Source organism: Dermacentor albipictus, chromosome 5, assembly GCF_038994185.2.
Source record: "Dermacentor albipictus isolate Rhodes 1998 colony chromosome 5, USDA_Dalb.pri_finalv2, whole genome shotgun sequence".
NCBI lineage: Eukaryota > Metazoa > Arthropoda > Arachnida > Ixodida > Ixodidae > Dermacentor > Dermacentor albipictus.
The window spans coordinates 103945538-103971836 of record NC_091825.1 but is presented as its reverse complement, the minus strand read 5'-3'; the positions used below and the strand labels follow the sequence as shown (position 1 = coordinate 103971836).

The following is a 26299-nucleotide window of genomic DNA, read 5'->3' as shown; positions in this document are numbered from 1 at the left end:
CCCTGGACTGACGGCGCCTCCCCGCACAAGCAGAAGGACACCTCCTTGTCCTTCCTATTCTTTTTTTTTCAATAAATGTTGTTCCTCCTCCTTCTCCTTGAGCCCCACTGACGCTTTTTGGATCATCAAAATCAGATGCTTCTCTCTCTCTACCTCTGTCTCTATGTCTCGTGCTTCTTGGTAACATTCTTTCCCGCCGAACACAGCACAGCTCGCAAAAACCGTACAAGACTTGCCGCCGCGCGGCGAAGCCGACCGTAATGAAAGCAGCAAACTCAACTAAAGGGAAAAAAGAAAGTAGCCCGAGTTTCCGGCGCCACGCGCTCGCGGTACACCGTGGCATCGCCGCGAAACACTTGCCCGGCGGTTCCAGCGCCGCAGTTTTGTCGCTCGGTGGACGCGGGTCGCTCGCTGGTCGCGTCGCGAACTTCCTCGGCGTCGCGCCGGCCGCGCACGCTGCAGCCAAGCACTAATGCTCGTGCAGCGGAATTAGGAAGTGGACCCCCGGGCGCTAATTAAATTTGCAATCTTCCGCGCGCGCTCCGGCGACGAAGCCATTAGGATAACTGCTTCTCTTACGAGCGAACTGCGTCGCGACCGTCCGCAAGCTGCCGCAGCCGAATGCGCGCAGCAACGCAACCCGACCAGCCGCTTACAGCTCCGTGGAAACGCGTCTCACGCAACGAGCCCGGCCACAGGACGGCGCGTACTCGCGTGATCGTTACGTTGCTGCCACTTCGCGCGAAGCGCATTCCGTCTCGTCAAAACACAGTCGGAAATAGACGCAGCGTCGTTATGTATACAGCGCTGGAAACGGGAAACGATATACGAACTGTACTGAAGGCACTGGGCAGTGGGCATGGTGCTGGTGTGCTGGTGCAAAAGAAGACGACGACGAGAAGTGCCTGCTTCCCTGTTACGATATAGCGCCGACCTGTTTTAAGCCTAGCGCTACAACCTATAACTAGTAACCCTTCTGCTAGGCGAACACCCCCGTTGCAGAACTTATACGCTTAATTTAGTTTGTTGTTCGAAGTATTATTCTGCTTCTTTTTTTCTTTTCTATCTTTTCTTTTAGCTTTGGCTTATTCAGAAAACATTGCTATAAGTTAAGCGCACGATAGGGGTTGTATATATAATGAACTTGCGAACTTTTGAAAGCGGAGCGCTGTAAAAAGTTCGAAAAGCTTCTGCACGTTACGCTTTAGAACATTTAGAAGCCGGTCACAGTCGCACTCGAATTCCACTATAACCTTACTGCTTGTCCACACGATAAAAGTATATGTTGGGGCGCGAATACGGCGGCTATGGCTAAATGGCTGTGGCGTATACTCCTCCACTGCGGCGTCTCTCATAATTCACTGCGCGGTGTCGGGAGGTTTAATTCCACAATTCTAATTTTTAGGCGCGGTGGGGCTTCATTTAGGCAAATATCTGCTGTTTTCATTAAACCTTCCCTCTTTCCTTCTTTCTTTTGTTCTCTCACGGAATGCGTAATCTCGCGGAGCCGAAAATTCTGCGCCGCTGCCCCTCTTGTTCTAGAGGACCATCGGGCGACGCCATGGACGACCTCGAAGACCGTGGGACTCTGCCACGCAGGGTGGTTGAGCGAGCGCGGAAGATAGGAGGGGGACCCTCGAAAGGGACGGCGATATATATACACATATAGATGCATAAAAAAGAAACAGTGACAGCGCGCATACCGGAGCTAATTCGAAGCGCAAACATCGGTCATCGCAAGGCGGATTTGACGTCCGCGTGCGTGTGCGTGTGACGGCGGTAGCCTGTAATGCGCGTCGCGCGCAAGAGGTTCCCGACCACTCACACGGGCTCGCCGGTCTACAGTTTGCCTGGCGCACTCATTGTGCGCGCTTCAAGGCGAGGCGAAACCCAATGCAGAAAAACAAAAAAGACATCTAAATTGAATGCATACGCACTACGCCGAGAGACGGCAAGAAAGTGGTAGAGCCTGTAGCGAAGTGGAGAGCCAAAGGCGCTTCTTTCTCTCTTTTTTTTTCTTTTTTAAGGAGCCGGGAGAATCGCCGGGTCAACACTTGAAGGAACGCGAACGTCTTTCGACGGGAATGGCGGCACTCCAGCCGTACGGCTCGCGTGTATAGGCGAGCGGTCGGCGGCAGAGCGTTTGTGGAGCGCCTTCGCGTCGAGCGCGATCCACATGCGAGGCCCCCGCAAGTCCCAGATTTACGAGGTGCTTTGCGGTTGTAACATTACAGATTTGTCAAGAATTCATGCACACTGCTCCTCAAGAGCCTCCTTTCTAATATGTATTGCACGGTCTCTAGTCAAAAGGAACACCATCTGCTGCAGAGCACGTGAAAATTAAAAAAGAGAAAGACGAATAGTTATCTTGTTTTGTTCTTTCGGCCGTTTTCGTCGTTGGTCGGAGGTTGGATTCCGCAAGAAAAATAAATTCCGAAAAAGGCATCTCTAATAACAAGGTGACCGATAAAGAACGAGGAAACAGAGCACGCACACACGCACGCACGCACACACGCACGCACGCACACGCACGCACACACACACACACACACACACACACACACACACACACACACACACACACACACACACACACACACACACACACACACACACACACACGTTTTATTCGCATTTATTTCTCCTTTATTGCGTGCACGAGTCGAAAAAGCGGATCTCGCGCTATAGAGCGAGTTGCTGTCACTGATGGAATGGTTTTTCTGAACGATGCAGGAAGCGCGCGATGAAAATAGAACCACGCTTTTGCGTAACGCAGACCCCTACACAAAAATAAAGACAACACCGTGCCTCCTATCGCTAAAATAAGTAATTGTCGCCGTGTCAAATCATGCAGCGAGACCTCGAGGGAAGCGGGTGGGAATGAAACTGAAGCCGTCCTTTCTTCGTATCACACGCATTTCCCTCGGCCTCTCCATTCCGAGCACGAAAGGGGTAGTTTCGCCGAACTGGCCCGGGCTTAGCGAAACCAAGGGGGGGAAAAAAAGAAAGAAGGGGCAAACAGTAGCCCCCAAGAGGAATGAAGAAAAAGACGTGATATCGTCCGAAGCTACCGTCTGATTGCGGACAGCACTGTTTTCTCTCCTATTTCCTTTCGCTCTTTCTCACTGTCTTCTCTCTCTATATATATTTCTCTCTCTCTCAAAGACACACCCTCTCCCTCTCTCAGTCTCGTTTTCTCTCTTTCTCACGCTCTATCTAGTTCTATATATCTCTCTCGTTTTCTCTCTCAATGGATCTCTCACTCTTGCTATCTCTCTCTCTCTCTCCTACGTTCCCTAGAGTTCAGACATTGGCTCTTCACTTCTTGCCATTCTCCGAAGAACCGAGGCAAGCAGATTCCCGCTGTAGCTTGTCTTTTGTTTCCGGTCACAAGGAAGGCCTCGTTGGAGTCACCACAGCCATCGAGTTTCTTCTTTTTTGTTTTGTTTTTAGAAGGAATGAGATGTCGTTGTAGGCTTGGTTAATTCGGAGGCTACTATTCTACTGAAGTTGGCGCGTTCATATATTTCCTTTATCACCCCGGAAATTACACGTAGAAGAGCGCCTTTAGTGAAAAGCGTCCCCCACTTATCTGTTTGTACAGAAATGGTTCTTTCGCTGATTTCACTTTCTTTTTCTTTCTCGCTAGGCGACACGACCGCTGTACAAACGACATTTTGATGCCGCGGAATTACGTACGCTCTCGGACACCTTCCTCTTCTTTGCGTTCTGTAACGCATATGCATTTTCTATATTGCCTACTCATTGTATATGAACATTTGATATCATTTGCTATACTTTACCGTAATCTCGACAGCGTTATAGTGTTGAATAAAAATAAACGAGAACGCGAGGTGAAATTGTCACTACAACAATCAAGTAGCTCTCTACCGCATGCTGAGCCATTTGTTTGCAAAAGTTCCTTGAGAAATAAGTTAATCTCGCAATCCAATTAATTTATTTGCTCGAAGTGCCCATGAACTGCTACAAGCCTTGGAAGCCTTGGCAATGGTAATGCTAACGAAAACCGCACTTTCAAAACAGCCTGCGACAGGGCAGCTATTATTATTTTTATAGCTTCTGGAGACGGCAATGGATGAGTGCAGCGAAAACACAAACTTCTGCATTCAATAATTTGCAGCGTATCTTCCTTCTTTAATATAAACGTGTACAGGAAAAACGCAACGTATGAAAAACAAGAACTATGCAGTACTGCCAAGCCATTGCCATCACTACTAGTTTCCTGCTTGCTACGTTCATTCAGCAATCGACCGCAGGCGTAGGGGGCACAATTGCATGAAACGAAAGAAAGAGTTCCTTTTTTTTTCAGAATCATTTGCATAATGTCCGTGTAGGAATGAAGCTTTCTAACGCGCTTCCTGAATACGTGCTCGTGGAGGTGCACCTTCCTTCTCGCTTTTAACGGCTTTGCCGGTCATTATAGATATCCAAGGCTTAGGGTGTAGCCGAATAATTTGCGGTAAAAAGATATATCCGCTTACTTTGACGATATACTGCTTTGCGTGAACAAATTACAGGACAAGGCTTCGCGTGTGTTTCTTTTTTAACAGCGCTATCTAAATTGGATATTTCCTGTTGGAGAGACTTGCGCTGGACTGTAGTTAAGTTCAATAAAGTAAAGGCAATGCTGAATGAAATCAGAATAATTCATGGTATAGCACACCTTAGAATAGAATAGAATATAGAGGTTTATTCAAAATAGGAAAAGCACGCAGGAAATATTGCACAGGACATCTCGATCCCTAGCTCGCGATCTTGTTATGCTCATTTTCTAGGTTGTCACGCGACACGCTTAAGGAGCATTTTTTAGTACTTTCTTATTTTAGTATTTTTCGACAGTCTCACCATGTGTTCTAAAGAATTATCCGCCAAGAAACCCCCAGGATTTGTCCTACAAAAGGTGAAATAAAAATAAAATAAAAACACAATGGTGAAACGTTGTCTAAATCTATGCTCATTTCGCATTGTACTTTACCAAGTGGTGCGGCTAGCACCATGCCATGAAAATGGTAATGAGAAAAGAAAAAAAATGAATGAACGGTGAAAAGCGCCCTACAAGAATATTCGGCAAGCCCGCTTGAACATTGCAAGCACACATTCATTCTGCAAATAACGACGAAACAAAATAAGAAATTGGTTCTCGTTCGATGCATTTGTGGGCGAACGTGGGTTCGTTACAGAGTTAACGTACCGGGCGGGTAAATCCGATCCGAGTTAGGGAGGTGTTGAAAGCTACATGTCAGTCCTTAAATATTTCGTTCGTTCGCCCGTCCGTCCGTATGTCTGACACACACACACACACACACACACACACACACACACACACACACACACACACACACACACACACACACACACACACACACACACACACACACACGAAAGCGCGCAAAACGCGACGCCACCGGTTTCTTTCGCTGCTTATATTTTTCCACCGTCTCTATTATATTATTAACCACGGGCCCCGGTACAGTCTGATTATACTCAACCAACATATGTATGTTTGTACGCTACATTGTTGTAATTATGCCATGAACGCCATGATAAACGTTGTTACTCCGAGATGTTATCGCTGAACTCTTCAGAAGCTGGTAGCGTGGTGCAGCGATGCGAGAACCAGCACAACGCGTGTATGACGCATCTGCATTGCATCCTAAATGAATCTGGAATACTTCGCAGTAGCAGCACTGCGCACGCGCGGAGCTCGGTCTCGGCTCGGGCTTTTTTGTGCGCAGTTGCCGACAACGCCCGCTAACTCCGCCCTCCCCTATTCCTAAATCTCCCTACTGGCTCACTGCATACCCAGCGCAACGTATAGAAATCTCCCAAGTTTCTGTAAGCTCAAGTCGCAAGAAATGCGTTCTATTCTGGCACACACCGAGCGGACAAGCATAAAATGCATACCGAAAACGAATGGTTTCAATAGAACGTGTTTCGCACTACGTAAAGATTTTGCGTATTAAAGTTGCGGGCCACAGCTTTTCCGATATACAAGTCAACAAGTAATATTAAAGCTCTCCATGGTAGCCAGTGTCATGGCAGAAGAAACGGCACCTGTAAATTTGTATCCTTTGAGAACCAACGCTTGCATATAAAAAAAAGAAAAAAGAATACGAGGTGCTCTCTTGGCAAATCACGCGCATTCTAGAGCGCTGTTTCACGCAGCAGTTCACACTATCCGGTATGGGAGCAGGAAACCGGGCGCTGCTACGCAATGCACCTTAAATATTTAAGGACCCGGAGCCAGATGCGCTGTAATCTCGCCGTCGAAGGACGCGGAAGCGACGGAACGGAGAAATAAAAACGAAGGAACGGAGAAATAAAAACGAAACTACGATACGAGGAATAGACAAATAAATAAAGAGGGAAAAAAACTAGATGAGGAGAGAGAAAAACAGTGTTGCAGATCAAACGCATTTGCACGCCATCGCACCATCGACGTGCGTGTCCGCGTACCGTATTTATTCGAATACATGACATTTTTTCAAATTTTTTCTGGGGACATGTCGAAGACGAAACCGGGGCGTCGGTGTTGATCGATACGGTTCGAGAAGCCTGCAGTGTAAAGACGCGGTTCAGTTATTGTGCACATAGGATGCAGGTGTTGCTTTACTAACAGTGAGTTACATTTAATAGTGAGTATGCCTCCCTACATAGTAACGGCTGATGACTGATAAAGTACGCGATCCAAACTGACTGGCCTGTGTCAAGCTGTATAGCGGGCGCGCAGAAGGGCATTCCTGCTGGTAGTATTTTGTAACCGTTTTGTGTGTGTATGCGTGTGCATTTTTTAAACCCTTTCCACTTTGTCCTCTTTCTGAGCCCTATCTCCCAACCCCAGTGTAGGGTAGCAAACAGGACAATAATATCTGGTTAACATCACTACCTTCCCTTTTCATCTCTCTCTCTCTCTTGTAGCCTTTTAGTAACTGGTGTTTCCAAAAAGCAACTAACAGAATCGAAGATAGCACATTGTATGAGGAACAAAAGTGTAGGCAGTCAAGTGATGAATACGTGCTGATGCCGTGAGTGAGCTTACGTCACGACCACGACGTGGTTGGTGACGAAATACAACATTACTTTTCTTGATGTTCCAGCGGTCACCGTCATTTTCATTGCCTTAATTTTATTCGCGCAATATATACAAATACACATATAGGCGAGCATGCAGAAGGGGGAGGTCATGGTGCATGGCTGCAAGCTGAAGGAGCACCTTACATGGGGGAAAAAAGGAAAAAGAATCTAATCTGACCTTCCAAGTTTTCGAGCCGAGCTGCTTACATTCGCGTAATCACGGAAACCCGAAACCTGGGCGAAGAAACCTCGCCGCCGATGCGGGCAGACGCGATCGAGATAAAAAGATACGGCACCGGTCCCGAAGGTTTTTTTTTTCGCGTTTCCTGCTTTTCTTGCTCCGACACGTTGGCTCAACCGTCGATCTCCGCAGGCGTTTCAGGAGAGAAGAAGCTTAGCAACGATGAGGAAAGACAGAAAACATTAACGACAGGTAACCGCGTTCTTCCTTCAGGAAGCAACGAGTATAGAAACTACGCAGAAATAGATACAGATGGCCACAATATCGCTACCGAGGAAGCCCGCGCCCGCTTATACCGGCCGTGCTGCAGCACAGGGCCTCAGCTACGCACCTTGGTGTTTCAACACCCGCTTCCGTACTCGCACACCGGAACGCACGGTGAGACGTGCTGCAGCGAGCGCGTTCGCCCCCAGCCACCACTGGCAGCCCTGCAGTCTTCGTCCTTCCCTCGGGCCCTGCGCCGAGCTTGTCGCGGTCACATTTGCATAACATCTTGCCGCGTTCGCAGCCTAATGCATGCTTTGCGCATGCGACTTCTGCGTTGGCTTTCTTGGCCACTTGTCTCGAATCGAAACCGCTTGGTCTTGCCCGTTCTCGCCGGCGGTGTCACTTTTATTCGGCGGCGCCGCGCCGCCATGAGATCGTTCGGCCTTTTTAAGTGCGTTCCTGCTTCCCTTCGGCGTTATGCAAATGTCGTATCGTGGTCGGTCGCGTGCTACACAGGTCTGCTCGGGTAGCAGCGGTAACTTCTACTCTCTCTCTCTCTCTCTCTCTCTCTGTGCATGTGTATGTGTGTGTACGTGCGCGCGTGCGTGTATACGTTAGCGAACGATTGTTCTCGTTTAGTAAGCGCCTTCAAAACTAACAAACTGTACAGACTCACGTCGCGGTCGTTGTTGTTGTTTTTGTTGTTGTTTATCGACTACTGCAAATCAGAAAAGTTGAGCCATCGAAGGGTTGGCGATTCAACCGTATACATTGTGTTGTATGTGGTTTTTTATTATTTCTTTTCCTCTTTTCCCTCCCGATTATCCCGCTCCACTCAAACGGCCACTCCTTTGTCAACAGAGATTTCTAACTTCCAGCCGCCACTCAGAAGCATTAAAACAAAGGTAAACAAAGGCGCGAAAGAAAACACCGAAGGAATTGAAACAAACCGCAATTATGCCTAACCTATACCTTCCAGTTAAGTGCGGCGCCACACTAAATATTTCAGATAGCCCAAGGCACATAAATTTCGCGTGAAAGCCTGTGTACACAGCGCAGTCAATAAACGCGAGTGAAGATCAGTATCTGTGAAAAAATTATACATATCAGCATGTACATGCATCACGTTTATGGCAAATCAGTTCCGCGGAAGCCCGCAAGGAGGAAGGTTCACGAGAATAAACATTGTCGCGCAGCCCGACTGTGGCACGAAGTAACGAAGGAAATACATACGGTAGCCTCACAAAGAAAGATTTGCAATTCATGAAAAATTCCAAGCCCAGGTTCGCTGGATGAGGTGTAATTTTTCTTGAACTATATACGAAGCTTTCTTTCTGGGGAAGCGATATGGTTTTCCTTTGTAGCTTCGTGTTAAATAGATTTAGGTGCACGTTAAAGAACCCCAGGTGGTCGAAATTTCCGGAGTGCCCCACTACGGCGTGCCTCATAATCAGAAAGTGGTTTTGGCACGTAAAACCCCATAATTAATTAATTAATTCGTGTTAAAGTCGGGTGTAGGGCACTTTTCACCTCTTCATACGCCAGGTTTGACGTTGAACAAAAATTATACGCTGACACCGTTCTGAGACACGCATTACGTTCGCTGTCTCCACGAAAACGTTACGAAATCTTGTGGAACTTTTGTGGAAATGGCGTGGTAGTGTCACTTTTATTACAATTTTGGACAGTTGATGCGTGGGCGGATCGAATTAGAATAGCAGGAAAAAAACAATTAATCAACGTATGGAAACGAAGGAGGAAACAGACAAGCGCTCTCTTCCAAGTATCTTAGGACCGCGCTATATATCAGGGTGCCTACTAATTTGGCATTTTCGAATTTCGGGATTTCGTCAGGTCTTGCTCGACTGTTTTCATGGAAATTGGTGGGTTTAGGCGCAATCCACAAAAAGAAAGAAAGCCGTGGTTCACAGCTTGTCAAGTTACTGCCAGCCCATAATTTCCAGCTATAGTAACAGTAAGACGGCAGTCAGTTAGAATGCACTATCAGATACGACTGAGTCATGCGTTTCCTACATGTTCCAGCCACCGAGGGCCAGGCTCACACCCAAAAAAGAACCTGCAAACGAGAACCTAACTTGCAGTCGGCGCATGGACTCGGTTGAAACCCTCGTTTTCTTCTGCAATACCACTATGTTAAACCATGTCCGCTGTATAGGCGCCCGTGTCCCTGATTCAAAGCAACCGGTGGGAAAATTCCATCTTACTTTCCCCTGAATTTTCCAGGTTTTCCCGGATGGTAGACAGCCTGTTTATGCTATGCGCTACGCTTTCATATAGTAGTCAGGTTTCCAGAATATACAGCGTGATATGACGCCTCATACACAATATCTTATATATCAATAGGGAGGCGATATCAAGCACACCGTGTAATGAAAGAAACCAAAGAACGAACTCATCTTCTGCATTCAGACAGTTTCCGAAGAAAGGCATCCCGGATCGAGCGCACTTCAAAAGCGGCCGCGCAGTAAGCAAAGCTCTCGGTGAACAAAGGAGTGAAACGCGGGCCCAACGGAGTCCTTGAAAAGAAAAAAAAAGGAAAAAATTTTGAAATATGGTCTTATATATAGGCGAATCTAATTCGAAAATAATTTTCGTGGGGCAGCGGAATGCCGCGAAAGAAAGAAGGAGCTCGAGGATAGTTAGAAAAGAAGAAAGAGAAAAATACCCACTATAAAAATAGATTATCTTCGCCGCTTACCAAGACTTGCGGCTGTTTACGCACGAGCGCTTACGGACGCGATGTGTGGAAAGCGATCACACGCTCTCCTGCCTTTCCATTTGCGATTCGGAGCTGAGAGCCCGTTGCGCACTTTCATCGTCCTTTTTACTACCGCCTCCTCGGATGTAAAAAAAAAAAAAACTTTAAAAAGTAACAACTGTCAAATCACCGAGAAGGCGAGTACACGAAGGGAAATCGTTGTCTATCTTTTTGCTTCGCATGACCGCTTTTTAACTGTTCGCACAGTGACACGTCTGACTAGGAGAGTTGGCCCGGCTTGTCCTTCGGCAGCGTATCTTCCGACAGGCAATGATGCGTGGGGCAGTCCACACGGTTAGAGCAAAGGAACGAGACTTGTTAGCGAATTACATCTGTAACAGTCCGTGCATACTTTGTACGTATAGAGTCGGAATGACGAGTTCATAGAAGGAGATGGAGAGAGGTGCCATGTTTAATAAAAGTTGGAGATGTCTCCTGAGAGCCTGGCATGCTACTGCCGCCTGTTGGGTGAGATGTGTCATACACGCAACGATCGGGAAGACACATAAACGACACACACATCCACATACACGCATACACACACAGAACGAAAGTCCAGAGAAAAGGCAGCGAAGTCTACCTGATGCCCGCAGTCGTCGACAAGTCCTACAAATCTGGTTTTTTTTTTTTCGGAAAGTGTGAGCGCCTGTGCTCACACTCCAAGGTTTGTCCGATCGCGAAAATGTCTTTCTGCATATAAGGGCGCACCATGCATGACTCATTTCGCATGGCACAAAAAGCTTGCAGCGTGCAATAAATAACAGGCACACAACTAATGTATGTATGTATGTATGTATGTATGCATGCTGTTAGATATGGAGCTGGTTCCTGCGATTACTTCGAGTTCCCCAGACCACATCGGATTGCAGCACAGCTAATTGAGGAATGCAGAAGCAGGAAAGCGCATTCCAGAGAAGCGGCCGAGCAGACAAGTTTAAGGCAACGAGTTTACATGCCAACAAGTTCGTGCGCCGCCGGGATTAGCAGGTGGGCACCCGACAATGAAGCAGGTGCAGCCCTCCCCTTCTCTTTGTTCGAAGTGCATTGCCAGTCTGCGATGCAAGACCGCAGCAAGCCGCCAGGTGTGACACCACGACACGGGCGCCTACCATTGGCTGAAAGTGGCGTCATCGGAGTGGACTCTCCCATTGGTCAAACATGACGTGACTTGCAGTGCTCGAAGGGTTTATAAGAAGCCTTCCAGAGAGACCTGGGCATTCTGGGACATGCCCTGACTCCCTGATTCACCTCTCTCGAACTTCTTGCCGCGGGCCGCAGCGTCCGAGTTGCTGCCGGCCCGTAATGTCTGTACGTCTGGTACTTGACGCTCACCTCCCTGTACATAAAATGTAGAATAAACCACCCCCAAGTTTTTGGGTTTTCATCCCGAAGTCCCGTCCTCCAACCCCTACATCTGGTTGGCAGCGGTAGGATCGCCTCCGAATGCATCAGCTGGTGGCAGCGCTACGAATCAACCTTCGTCGAGAGAGATCTTAAAGAACCGGGAAGAGCGAAGAAGAGAGAGCCTTCGTCGAAAGAGGTCCGAAGAGACTGGGAGTATCGAAGAAGGAGCGAGCCTTCGACCCAGGGAGTCCGGAAGGAACCGGGAACAGCGGACAAATGAACCGGATGGCAGGGTGCTGCAACCGTAAGTGAGCGCGTGGTTTTTTTCCTTATGATTCGCCAGACTCAAAGGTTGTGTGTTCAATTTTGATAGTTCTGGGAATCGGGAATTTGTTGCATTGTGTGTTTGCGCAAATTAATTAAGGAAAACAGTTTTAACCACCTGTCGGGGCAGCTGCCATGGATCTTAGAAGGTTGACGAGGTTAGACTTGTTGTTGGTGTGCGACGATTTGGGAGTTGAGGCGGACGAACGGATGGAAACGCCAGCTATCATAAAGGCGATTAATGATAGTGGCAATGATCACAAAAGCATTGAGCTTGCTTGGGAAGTGATACAGGAGCCACGGGAGCGAGAGCGTCGTGTACGTTTGCGAGCGCGTCGTGAACTTAGCAGTGAGCTTAAGCGTGAAGAACGCGAGAATGAACGGAAGCAGGAGCTTCAAGAACTTACTCTTAGGTGTCAGCGTCACGAACGTGAGAAGGCACGCGAACGTGAGAATCAACGTAAGCTTGAGCAAGAGGAAAAGTATGAGAGAGAGAAGGCAGCGCTGATCAAAGAGATACAATATTGTGATCAGTTATTGGCACAGAGACAACGGCTGTCTGAGAATTCTGTAGGAAGTACAGAGCAAGTGTCTAGCGGATTTTCGCCAGAAGCCGACGAAAAGAGTAGTGCCTGTGAGATTGACTGCCGATTAATAAGTGAAGGGAAAAGGCTAGCTGCTAACGATGCCTTAGTGGCAACAGAGGCCGTTAAAGGCCGTAGTGAGAGCGACGAGGTGCTGTGCCAACAGATGACTGTGGAGACAGCTAGGCCAGCTGCGAACAAATTGGCACAGTTACCGAGCGTGTGCGTCGCTGGTAAGGTTAGCGAGGTTGCTAGCGAAGAGAAGGGCACTTCTGACCCGACAGAAGCGAGCACCCATGTAGAGCCAGATGTGCGTGCAGAAGTGAAGTGCGAGCTGGACGGTGCAGTTGAGAATAGTTCTCGGGGTGGCGAGCTCCGTAGCTCACGAGAGAACAACTGCATTGTTCAGGGATCGGTGCGGCTCTCCGCCAGTCTAGATGGCCTAGATAGGGATGATTCAGTTAATCATTCGGACTGTGCGCGTGAGACAGCGATCGATACCGACGGGCTGTGTGCCGATTCACAGCGTGCGCTGGGCAATGTAGTAGAGGGCAGTTCGCAAGAGTGCGAGTTGTCTTACTCGAGTAAAGCCTGCTGCATTGTGCCAGAGTCGGTTGAGCTGTCCGCCAGTCGAGGCAGAGAGAGAGTAGATTTAAATGTAAATCACTCAGACAATGCGGGTAAGAGGCCGATCCGGGCCGACGAAATGTGTACCGGCCAGCACGAGGCACGAGAAGGCGACATGAAGGCTAGTGCAAAGAGAAAGCGCCTTAAAAAGAAGCGCGGTAAAAACCGAAAGTCGGTAATTAATGTAGCGCCGCCAAAGATGGCGAGAAACCCAAAAGGGCAGGGCGCGAGGAAGAAGGTGCGGTCGTCCAGGACGATGTTGACGCATCCAAAATGGTCGAGCCACCGGTCAAAGGGGGACCGCGAAGAATGTTCTGCGCGGACGCGGACAAAGGGCACGGGGCAGTTAAGCTCCTCGTCGTTCCGTAGTTCTTTTTATAGCTCAGCGTGCAGTTCGAAGAAACGCAAGGTGGCAGGACGAGACCAGGTGGGGAGTGGCGACGCGGTCAATCGAGTTCGTGTTGAAAGCGGGGCGCGGGGACGCAAATTGGCAGTAGACCGTAACGTCTTGGGGGAGCTGATAGTTAGTCAGCCCTTTTGTTGTCTCTCGGCAGCCAGAGTAGCTTTCAAGCCGCGACCACAGCGAGGACGGCTCAGAGTATGAGTCAGACATAAGCGTTGGGCAAGGGAGGCGAAGAGCCCTTCCGTAGAAATGGAGTGTTTGTTTTTTATTTTTGAGCATCGGAAAATTTCGCGATTTGAGACTAGAGTTTCTTTCAATGTGTAAGGTTTGAGCTTTGTTTGTGTTTTCGTTCGAGAAGCTCCGAGATTTGAAAGACGCGTTTGTGTAAACAAGTAGTCTCGCGAGATGCTCATTAATAAGTAGATAGGCTTTTTTTGTGTGTGTGAGTAACCTGAAGGTCAAGGTTATCGTCGAAAGGCCTAGGGTAAAGCGCGTGTGTTATTTAACCTTCTTTCTTTTTAAGTGTTTTTGAATTTTGCAAGGTTAAGCGCGTAGATTTCAGTGAGTGCATGATTTGCACGGAGAAGCGTTCTTAGTTCCATTAGCGCGTGTCCTGTGTGGACGGAAGGGAGCAGATTTAGGACTGGGTTGCTCTGGCAGCCGTATTCTGACTTCTCTTATAAGTACGCGTGGAACGAGTTATTAGAAGACGCATCATTTTAAGAGTTCTGCGGAGTGTGTAAGTCCCGCAAGTTTAATTGTTCGTTTACGTCACGTGTCCTGTAGGACCTTCAGGGAAAAAACGTGAGTAAGCGTAAGTGAAAAGTTTGCCTACAATGCAAGTACGCGTTCTGTTTAGTGACCACAAGGCTGGTGCACTTGTGATTACGTACTTGTGAGGTTGACCAGATTGTTCAGTGGCACCATTTCGTGCGATAAGTACGCCACTGCGATAGTTTGAAAACAGGCTGTTCGTGCAGTTACGCCACTTAAGTTATGTTCGGCTGTTTTCATTTGTTGTTTGCATCGTCAACGACCCTTTTGTTTTGCAACAACAATAGTATTCTGGTCTTGTCGGCAATCGAGGAGAAATGGATAGCTGTTTGGAAGGGTGGTTGGAACTGTTTTGTCGAAATTGGGGAAATAAAAGATCAGGATTGATTTTGACTCAGTAATAGTCTGGCGAGTCAGGGGTGAAGAGCCTGCGCTTACGCGTGGTGCAGCGCTGTGCTGTTTTGTTTGTTTGACGTTTGTTCTCCAGGGCCCAGGATCCCGAGGGTTGTCAAACGTGGCTCGACCCCAGTACCCTGCAGCTTCTATCAGCGTTCCTCATGGCCAGCGAATTGAGTTCACCGGCCATTCAGAACAACCGGGGCGAGGACGAGCTGTTAGATATGGAGCTGGTTCCTGCGATTACTTCGAGTTCCCCAGACCACATCGGATTGCAGCACAGCTAATTGAGGAATGCAGAAGCAGGAAAGCGCATTCCAGAGAAGCGGCCGAGCAGACAAGTTTAAGGCAACGAGTTTACATGCCAACAAGTTCGTGCGCCGCCGGGATTAGCAGGTGGGCACCCGACAATGAAGCAGGTGCAGCCCTCCCCTTCTCTTTGTTCGAAGTGCATTGCCAGTCTGCGATGCAAGACCGCAGCAAGCCGCCAGGTGTGACACCACGACACGGGCGCCTACCATTGGCTGAAAGTGGCGTCATCGGAGTGGACTCTCCCATTGGTCAAACATGACGTGACTTGCAGTGCTCGAAGGGTTTATAAGAAGCCTTCCAGAGAGACCTGGGCATTCTGGGACATGCCCTGACTCCCTGATTCACCTCTCTCGAACTTCTTGCCGCGGGCCGCAGCGTCCGAGTTGCTGCCGGCCCGTAATGTCTGTACGTCTGGTACTTGACGCTCACCTCCCTGTACATAAAATGTAGAATAAATCCCTCCCAAGTTTGGGTCTTCATCCCGACGTCCCGTCCTTCAAACCCTACAATGCATGCATGCATGCATGCATGCATGCATGCATGTATGTATGTATGTATGTATGTATGTATGTATGTATGTATGTATGTATGTATGTATGTATGTATGTATGTATGTATGTATGTATGTATGTATGTATGTATGTATGTAGCGACCTGCGTCGCGCGTAACACGTATACGCGGCGAGAGTCACCTTCCCATCGCTGGTACCCTTTCGCCGTAACGGCGGCGGACAGAAGCCGAGCGCGCGAAAGGGGAGGAAGGCAAATAAATGCCGCAGCGATTGAAAGAATTTAATTACCCCGACAGGGCCCGGCCGATCGAGCGTCCGGCGGGAAAGGCGAAGCGCGTTCCAAGCGGCGCGGTCATTTAAACCGATCACTCCTGCGGGCACGCAGCGCGGCGCGCCGTGGCAATACGCAGCATCGACAAAGGCACGGCGCAGTGAAGGGACTCCTCCGGCGCGGCGTCTATAATTGCCGCCATCGAGCCGGGGCGTCCATCTTGCACGTTAACGCGAACAACGAGGTGCCTTTCGTCGCCTTCTCTTCGCGTGGCTGCGATACGCCCGAAACCAATTCACCGCGGTACGCGAGCGATCGGTGAAAGTGTAACAGGCTCGACGATGGCGCGCTTTCCGCGGTTTTTTAATTTATTTCCGCGCGCTCCTTAATGGTGCGCCCTGTGTTCGTTCGCCGAACGCGTCATTCAGCGCGCGCTCGTGGTGCTCGTATACGTAGCTCGCGCGCGTTTCCCGCCAATAACCTTTAATGGAGAAGAGCGCGCGAAGCAGCAGCAGCAGCAGCAGCAGCAGCAGCAGCAGCAGCAGCCAGAAGCGAAGCGAAAGAAGGTGCGCTTCCAACCCGCGCATTAGGCAATTAAAAGCGGGAATCTTAATGATTAAACGTGAAAGCCATTTGTTTCTTGTCTCGGCTCTTCCTTTCTGTGACTTAGTCGACGCTAATCAAAATGAATGTTTCGAGTGAGAGCGATTTTAGTTTTAATGCGAAACATAGCGGTTTTCCTTTCTTTAAGTGACGCTTCATTTCGACTTCACTAGAACGCAGCCCCGCATATTCATTTTAATGTGTAGTTAAAAAGTAAAAAAATAAATAAATTAGCGGTGTGCGTGCATTTGAAACTTTCGAACTCCCGGCATCCTATCGCTCGATCTGCGTGGTAAGGAAAGCGCGCCGGGTGGCGGTAACTAAGGGGTCCCGGACTGAGGTGGTGAAAACTTTATTGATTCCTTTTGAAGAAATGGGGCAGCGGGATAGATGGGGCGAGGGTGCTACGCATGGTAGTCCCTCGCAACCCTCTCAGCCCACCCAAGGATGGCCGCCTGGATATCGGGCGTGGAGCTACACAATGCAGCCTTCCACCGCTCCTCGTTGCCTATTATTTTGCGGAGGGAACGGGGTGCTTAAAGAACAGCCCTCTCCCCATGGTGCGATTAGGATTGACTTCGGTTGCGGAGCAAAATTTACAGCCAGATGAGGGGTAGAGAGAGGGGTGGATGAGGACTCCACCCACACTGCAGGCCCGCTCAAGGACCCTGCGATATTTCTCTAATCCAACAAGGTTTCCCGCTCTCTCTGTCAAACAACAAATGGAGTCGAATTAGGACCAATTCGATTCGGCATCCGAACCGAAATCACTATACGTAAGTGCGAATATTTTCAGAGTTGCCTTGGAATACTTGAAATCGCCAGATGTGCAACAAATTCCATCCAAGCGGGCATACGGTATAGACATGAAACAGGACAATTTACGAGGTGCATGGTGTACGCTCTACGCCACTCGGGGGGCGAGGCTAATGAGGCGGAAACAGCTATGATTTCTCCTCGCCAATAAGTCCCGATTGTGCGAATGAACTGCCTGTCTGCTTTTAATGCTCCATTTGTGTTTCTTCAATAACTGCCGCTTCGTAATGCGCAGTCTAACAAGAGAAACTTACTAGAGTTGTTGCTATACTACGATTGGAAAATCTGTGGTGAGAAGGGATGCTCGTAACTCGAAATCTATTCGAAAAGTATCCGATGTGTGATTCGATTCGCATCTGGCACTATTCTATTCGTATTCACTTATGTCTCGTAAATTACTATTCGCACACCCCTATCAAATAACATAAGAGGTTCAAATATACGCGGAATACCACTCCCTTTAGATAGGCGGAAAACGACTGCATTTTTTGTTCACCTATAGCTGTATCCTGTAGCGGCAACCACCGTATTTGCTTGGGGGCTATGGTATTGGGCTGCTAAGCACGAGGACGTGGGGATCGAATCCCAGCAACGGCGGCCGCATTTCGATGGGGGCGAAATGCGAAAACACCCGTGTACTTAGCCTCAGGTGCACGTTAAAGAACCCCAGCTGGCCCAAATTATTCCGAAGTCCCCCTCTGCGGCGTGCCTCATAATCAGATCGTGGTTTTTCGCACATAAAACCTCAAGAGATACGCAAAACGAGAACAAGGTGAAAGCAGGAGCCAACGTTTCGACAAGAGGACTTGTCTTCTCCAAGGCGACATATGAGCGTTCCACTTGTCGAAACGTTGGTTCCTGCTTTCACCTTGTTCGCGTCTTGCTCATCGTCTTGAATTTCCATCTCCCGCCTTCTCCCCATTTTCTCAAGGAAGAGACAGAAGAAAGGGTAAAGGCAGGGAGGTCAACCACATGGGAAGATCCGGTTAGCTGCCTTACGCTGGGGAGAGAGGGGATGAGGAAGTAAAGTGATAGCAAAGTTCAAGAGATAAGATAAACTATAGCGGCACATTCGACCGGTCGTTTCCGAGCGCAACTGCGGAACTTCAACGGTCTTTTAACGACGTAACTAAAATTTATCGTGACAATAACCACGCTTCTTTATAGCGTTAGTCATTTGTTTCCGTAATACAGCAGCATTGTCGTTTTACACAGCCAATCGAATCTGTCAAGTTGGAACGAGATTAAAATGGTGACACCTACACTATTACAGACACCGCAACGACACCCTTTGACTTATTCGGCCTGTCCGCGTTCCTTAACGTGCACTCAGGCGCGGGAATGCCTTTGCATTCCGTCGGAATGCGGCCGTCGCGATCGGGAATCGAACCCGAAACATCGCGCTTTTCCAGCGGAACACCGCATATATAGTCAACTGAATTCGCCGCAGCGCTTATGTATCGAAGCGGACACTGCTTTCCCAGCTAACGAGTTTGATGATACGTGACAGGAGCCTGCAGCGACAAGACCTCACATGGCGATCACTGTCAGTCACAGAGTGGCTTCGAAAATTTTGATAAAAACAGCAGGTGCTTCCACGAAACGGAAACCTGCGAGGGTGCTAGTGGGTGCTGCGAGGGTGCTGCGAGGGTGCTCCGCCAGTACATCGCTATATTGTTGGGCATTCGATTTCGGCACGCACATGCGAGTATATTTAGTCTCTGCTGTTGAATAATTACTCAGTTTGCGCGCTTTGCCGGTGCTGGTGTAAAGCACTATCAATCATATCCCAAAAGAGCAAGATGAACTTACATGACGCATCATCAACATTCACAGTTTAAGCGCAAACTTCTTACGACGCCCAAGTGAAGCGACTATACGGGGCTCCATTCTCGCGAGACTGTTAGACATTCCATTGTGATCGTAATTTATGAGAGTGAGGGAGAGAGAGAGGAGGAAAAGAGAAAGGCAGGGGGAGGGGGGTTACCTACGCTGAGCCCAGTTGGCTACCCTGCGCTGGGAAAAGAGGAATGAAAAACGTGGAGAGAAGTGAGCTACACAACGCATACGCATTCAGCGTTCAGTTCATCGCGTGCGGTGGTTTACAAATTAGTGCATCTCAATAAACGCAGCAGCGCTGTCGTGGCTTCGCACTTCGTAGACGCCCCAGGCCTCTGTCCCATGATCTTCCCTTCTGTAAAAGGAAATCAATTTGAGGGCCTTAAATCTGTCCGAAGGGAGAGCCTCTATGTGCGTGTGACGGGCAGTCATACATTAGAAGGCACACATTAGAGATGGATTAAAAGTCTCGTCTATGCCACATGTGTTATACAACTGGCCTTGTCCGCCATTCCAATTGGGACTGAACAAGCTTTGGTAGTATAATTTGCTGGAGGAGAACAAACAACCTGTCGACCACTCGGCTGTATATAAAAAAAAAACATCAATAAAGGAAAAAAGGTTTCGGCCCGCGGCAGTAACGTTGCATTTCCCATTTGTCAAGCTCGAGCCTCGTGTATACATCCGCTACGGAGAACGCTGCCTTTCATTCTTTGCTCTATTTGCAGATCGCTGCGGACTGTGGTGGATTCTGGGAGGCCTAACATGTCTTCAGCAGCGTCCACAGAAAGAAGAAGCACGCGGTTCAGATTGCGAGAGAACTTTGTATTCCCGGCGAAGCCGGGCATCAGAATCTAGGGTTCTGGAATAAAACACGCGCGCACCAACTGTAAAACGAAAAAAAAAAAACCTTGCTGTGTGTTGTTCTAGCCCGTATACCCACGGTCCACCACCGCCAAGTTTCCCCCCCCCCCCCCCATTCTGTTGTCTTCAAGGGAGAATCACCGTTCTGCGCCGCGGAGAGGGCTGCTCGAACTCGTTCATTTGTTGTTGTTGTTATCTCTTTTTTTTCGAAACTTTTCTCGAAGCCCTCAGGGGAAATTACCCGGCGCGCTGCTTGCGGAAAGATGCTGCCTCTCCTCCCAAAGCTCCCTGGAGAATAAATTTTACTTCGTGGTTGGTTCGCAGAGCGCGCGTTTCCCTTGTTCGACTCTGTATCGCCACGGCCTTGTTCATGCAACATTAAAAAAAAAAACGACCGGCGTAAAGCAGAGCACAGAAGGACTTTGTGTAAAATTCGATGCGTCGGCTGTGGCTCCGCTCAGGGTTCAATCAACTGAAGTCTTCTTATGATTGAATGAACTCCCCGAGGATATATGATGACGGTACACGAGATGCAAAAAAGTCTGATGCCGAGCACGCAGCGGGAGTCGGAACGGCCGGAGAAGAAGCAACGTATGCAAGTCTTTTGATGCGCAGGGAGAACGCGTTGCACTGCTGAGCACGTCTAAAAGCCGTTCTTTATTTTAGCGGCATTGGGATTCCTTTGAAAAGTGCGCTTTGATGTCATACCTCGGTGTGTCGCAGCGTTACTTACAGCGTCAATTGCATTGTCACACGCAAACCTTGAGAGCAATGATATTTTCTTTCTCTCTCTCTCTTTACCGACTATGTTCCAGTCGTAATTTTTCAAGTTGGTAATATGATTCACGTTTCTGAGGGCTTTTGCTAATTACCTCCGTGGTTATTTGTTACTTTCACATAATTTTTACTCCGCATGCGCTCATTCGCAGTAGGACGACAGTTCCTACAGCGCCGAAGATTCCGTGCTCTCTTCCATGTGACAAAGAACAAATGGCAATCGGTTATATTTCACTCTCATGCATATCTGGCATGTAGAGTTAGTCTCTGATTCAATGCAGTTGCGTTCAATTTCTATGCGTACTTTGTACGCGCAATGGTAGCACTCTATACGATGTTCTTAATACGCACCTCGCTATTGACTCTTATGCCTATTACCCAACCCTCTTCCAAAGCGCCGATTCAAAACTATGCACAGTGGAAGGATATTACAAAGTGGGTGTGGCAATACGCGAAACGAAACACTACCGGTATGGCGAACTGGGAGAACTCGAAGTTAAAGCTTGGTAGGATAACTTCGCCACCGTAGTTTCCGACATACAAAACAGCATAAGCAACATCGCACTATTTAGAAAAGCCGAAGCACTAAACATATACGTTATAGAGACACTAACGAAAAACACTGAATCATTCTAACCACTGGTAAGATATAATTTCAAAACACAATTTATATTAAACTGGCGGAAACAAGCGGATAATTACTGAGGAAAAGTAAAGGCCGAACGCACCCTTCCCCCGCTTTTTTTTCTACACCTTTATTAATGTACATGTTTATTATTTCGTGCGGAAACAGTGACGTCACTGCGACACCAGGGACGTATTCCGCCGTATTTTGGCCGTTTCGGCGGAGAAAAGCTCTCGACACTTGCTAAGTCGAGTGCTTGGTTGCTTCAGAACCGAATGTAGCCCTTGTTTGCCACTAAACAGCTATAACCAGGCGCGAACACAAAATGCAGAAATTTGTCACTTCATGGCGAGCTAGTGCGAGATCTTCACAGTGGTGTCGCCACCCGCCCTCCCCTGTCGCGTCTCTTCTGGTTTATATACCAAGTATCCTGTCACGTGCCGCCTTTGCTATTGCAGAAGCGTAATTCACTAGTACGAGTTAATATATTTGTCAGGGGCGTTTTTGAAGTCGACGTTCCGGACAGCAAACTGTGCGCTGGCATTGACGAAAAAGTTTTCGCCAGCTCGCCGAAAAAAAGAAAAACACCTCAACGTGTGCGCGGACACGCATTCGACTCACGAAGGAGGCGTCGCTTGGCCGCCAACCGGTCTGTGTCGTGTACGACCGCGGCGAAGGATTCCGATTACAGCCAGATCTTATCGCAGGGCTCCTCGCTACAGCTACTCGAGAAACAGCTGAACACACTCCTATTAGCACCGACTCGAGCCGCCTTCTCTTATCGCCACGATTTATCGACGCTCTGCGCTTCACGTACGACAAGCGCGACAATCTGACAAAACCCGTGCCACACAAACATTGGCCAGAAGGGCCTAAAGTAACTGCAGTTCCGATATATATATATATACACACACACACAACCAGTTCGCCGAAATATGTTCTCTAGTTTGAGAAGGCTGTTTCTAGCGTATCACTACTGCGTGGTGGCTTGAACTAACAATCAATTTGGCATGAAATTAGGATAAAGTCAGAGTGAGGTGAAGCGCCCCCTATTCAGTATCGTCATCACGTTGGGCAAATAAACTAGCTTGTTTTGATACATTTCACTTCGTTCGGGTTAACACAGTGTAGGTCCAGCCCGCCGGACGCTGCGAGTGCTAAGAACCAGCAGGTCTATCGCGAGAAGAAACTTTGTGAGACGGCTGATCCGAATAAATTTTTGCCAGCTTAATTTAAAAGGATCGTTTGGAAATAGCGTACCACGCGGTCACACTGGAATGCGCCGTAAGTAGTCCTTTGCCACAATCCCCTGAAGGCAATGTAATACTCAATTTGTCATTCTCTTTCGTCCGTGCTGGGTAGTTTGTATTCCCCCCCTCCCCCCTCCACCCCACTCTCTTGCCTTTTCTTATTCCTCTTTGCAGAGAGGCCGTGTGCTTTGTGGTTCGTTATGTTTCGCAATCTATTCTTAGTTGACGTTTAAACGTTGTTGAATGAATTTACCCGCCCGTCGCTCAATTAGAATACATGGCAACATTGACTTTCTCGACTATACTCATGAGCTGCTGCTCTACAGCTCCGAGAAATTTATAGAAAGATGTACAACCACGCTTGTCAGGTGTTGACATTGAATGCGTTGATAACAGCTCATTCTTATATGGCATATATATTCATCCGCTACGAGGACCAGAGAGAGAGAGAGAGAAGAGAGAGAGAGAAGGGACTTTAGAGATACGATGTCCAAAGTTGAAACCAGGAGCAGAAGACATTCCACGCAGTAGCCTCCGCATAGAGCCGCCAGGCCGCGTTACAGAAATAAACCGCTGGTTTTCTACGCGTAACAGTCGAAACGTTTGGAGATTGTTTAACACGCCTGAAAACGACACCAAATCACCAACCCGAAAGTCTAAACGTGCGCGAATCATGCCGTGTACGAGTGCAATTAATGTCCAGGAGAAAAAAAAAACATGAGCAGGCGCAATCTTCATGCAATTTCTTTGACATAAGGTATTCCTGTTGCTTCGGAGTCACGTGCGTCTCAAGTTGAAAGGTGTACAACGGAGGGAACAGGCAGAACCTCTAGAATATCGGCTATTCAGTGACAGAAAGTGAGTGAGGCATAAAGGAAAGATGCCTCGGCCTGCACCACTAACGGCTATTCACTGAAAATGAATCGCGAGACTCTTTCGTCGCCGGTGACAACAGTTACGCAGGGAGACTTTCCAGATACGGGTCATTATCCTTTCAAATATCACCGATTCACTGTCAGCCGGTGCTCGATGTATGAAAGGGTGCGTGTTTGCGTTACTGAAGTCATCGTCCATCAAGGCGGCGAGGTGGGCTAGTTATTTGGTTGCTATAGAGCTTGAACTCATACTTGCAGCGCAAGATTGAAGACATGCACAAAGAAAAAATTAAAAGAAGCGAAACTTGATGCTCAGCGCTCTTCTGGTCTGTTCTTTTTTTTTTCTCTCCCTTTCTTTCTTTGGCTGTGTGTGTCTGCAACTTTGCGCTGCAAATATGAATGCATTCGTTACTGAAAAAGTAGCTAGCTTTGTGCAGAGCCCTCTGGATAACTCTAACCAACCGAATCACGTCCTCCCTGCGTGGAGGGAGTCTGACCGGCTCTGCAGGCATATTCAATAAAGTTGTCCTCTCTCTCTCTCAGCCGAATCACTTCAAAGATCTTTGCACTTCTGTCACCCGTCAAAGTGTTTACGCTCGAGTGCCAACCACAATACACGGAGGGACGTGGGTGGCCGGCCGCTGTCACGCCCACTCGGCTCCCAGAAACGAGACAACTCACCCGTACAGAAGCGCAGCTCCCGCGATAGCTCCTCCGCACTGGGCCGTCACGTACAGGAGCGTCCGGAGCGGGCTCACTTTTCGCGTGGCGAACGTGGCCAGCGTCACGGCGGGGTTCATGTGCGCGCCCGATATGTGGCCGTAGCACTGCACCAGCGTCGCGGCCGCCGCGCCGGCCGTCAGGGCGATGCCCAGCACCGAGGGCTCGGCGTAGCCCGGCCAGGACACGTGCGCGCCGCACACGAGGAACACGTAGAAGAAGGTGGCCAGGCACTCGCCGATCACGGCGCGCCACAGCTCCAGGCTGCGGATCTCGGCGCGAAGCGAGCGGCGCCGGCACGTCGACGTCGAGGAAGACGGGCAGCGGCCCGCCGAGTCCAGACGGCCCAGCAGCTGGAGGAACAGCGACTCCAGGCTGACGGCCGCGGTGTTGGCCGCCATCTCGCCCCGCAGCTCGAAACAGACACCGAACACACTTTTCTTTTTTGTTTGGGGAACTTTTCAAAGGATCGCGGTCCCGCCACTGGCCGTCGTCGTCGCCGCAACCGCGATCTTCGCGCGTGGCGCCGTTATCCGAGAGCCCATCACTGGCGGGTGCGGCGGTCAGGCGCGTCTGCAGATCGCGGAGCAGACGACAACGCCGGTTGCGGACCGCGCGGGACCGGTCGAACTCATCGTCGGTCGGCGAGGGACGAGGAGCGGTCTCGCGGAGCGCAGCGACGTGCAGCCCGGCGTTACGGGCGCCGAGTGAGTACCGCGCACGCCGGCCTTGTTCGACGCGCCTCCTGAAAGAGGAGGAGGAGGGGTGGGGGGGGGAGGCGGGGATGCAAGATGGAACGTGGCGCCGCGCTCGTGCCTGTTCGCGCGCGTGCTCGTTGGCAGAGTTGGGAAGGGGGGCGAAGGCTCGATTTCCGGCGCGATTAGAAGTTTCTTTTGCGTCTGCGTCGATGTCGGGGGCTCGGCCCGGCCCGGCCCGGTCCGGTTTGCCGAATAGGAAGTGCGGCCAGTGCGGCCCCGGTGCGATACCATGCGGATGTTTAATAAACTGCCGGGCACCGAAACGTGCACCAACTGCCGAAGGAGCAACTCGGACGATAGAATAAATAGAACCGTCAAACACACTGCTCGTCGTTGCAAGGGCCAATTATTTTGTTAAAAGGTGTACCTGACCCTTAAGACGGGGCACCACAGGCGCACTTCCAAAAGTAGGCGCTAAGAACCTGGCATACGTGTTATTGTTCCTGTACAGAAAACGGTCACTACAGATCGCCTATATTATGTTGCATGTATACGTTCTTCGTTTATAGTTTAATAAATCTAATGAAATATTTCTTTTTTACTGATTCAGAAGAAAAGGGTACGTACACCGTTTGGTATTGTAGTGTAGAGAATAAAAACCATTACTCAATCATGCATGTGTCGCGCGCACTGACTTGCACTGCTTTCGCATCACGCATGACGCGATGGGAGCGAAATTTGGCCTCTCGCACGGAGTCAGAGGCACAGCACGGCAGTACGTTTGTCGATGCGAGCGGGATTGGTCGCGTATGATGGAGTTAACTCAGCCAGGGTAGGTATATATCCATCTAACTCAAACCTGTGCTCATCGGAGACACATGGCCTACAACTGTGCAATTTGTTGCAATGCTTTCACAATTGCTCGGCTACGGCCACGGCTCAATGCAGCCCCACATCATCCTATCTATCTATCTATCTATCTATCTATCTATCTATCTATCTATCTATCTATCTATCTATCTATCTATCTATCTATCTATCTATCTATCTATCTATCTATCTATCTATCTATCTATCTATCTATCTATCTATCTATCTATCTATCTATCTATCTATCTATCTATCTATCTATCTATCTATCTATCTATCTATCTATCTATCTATCTATCTATCTATTCGCATTTTGAAGTACTGAAACTCTCCAGTTCGCGAGGAATTTCCCGTTTCTACTCGTATGCACGCCGGCCGTATGTCTTATTGGAAGACCACTGGAACGGCTTTCTCGCTCCATCAGAGATACGTGTTTCTAAACGCGAATCCTTGCGTGCTCTTAACTTTACTGGCACTTGCTCTTTGGGGAGTT

The 26299-nt window shown here is 49.0% G+C and overlaps 1 protein-coding gene across 1 annotated transcript in view; it reads right to left on the bottom strand.

Moving 5' to 3' along the window:
• Positions 1–24974, bottom strand: part of LOC135905924 (aquaporin AQPAe.a-like) — a 135996-nt gene extending 111022 nt beyond the window's left edge. Inside the window, exon 1 of the mRNA XM_065437044.2 lies at positions 24200–24974. Coding sequence (XP_065293116.1) covers positions 24200–24639 — 440 coding nt within the window. The 5' untranslated portion in view covers positions 24640–24974. The remainder of the gene's footprint in view (positions 1–24199) is intronic.
• Between the last annotated feature and the right edge of the window lie 1325 nt (positions 24975–26299).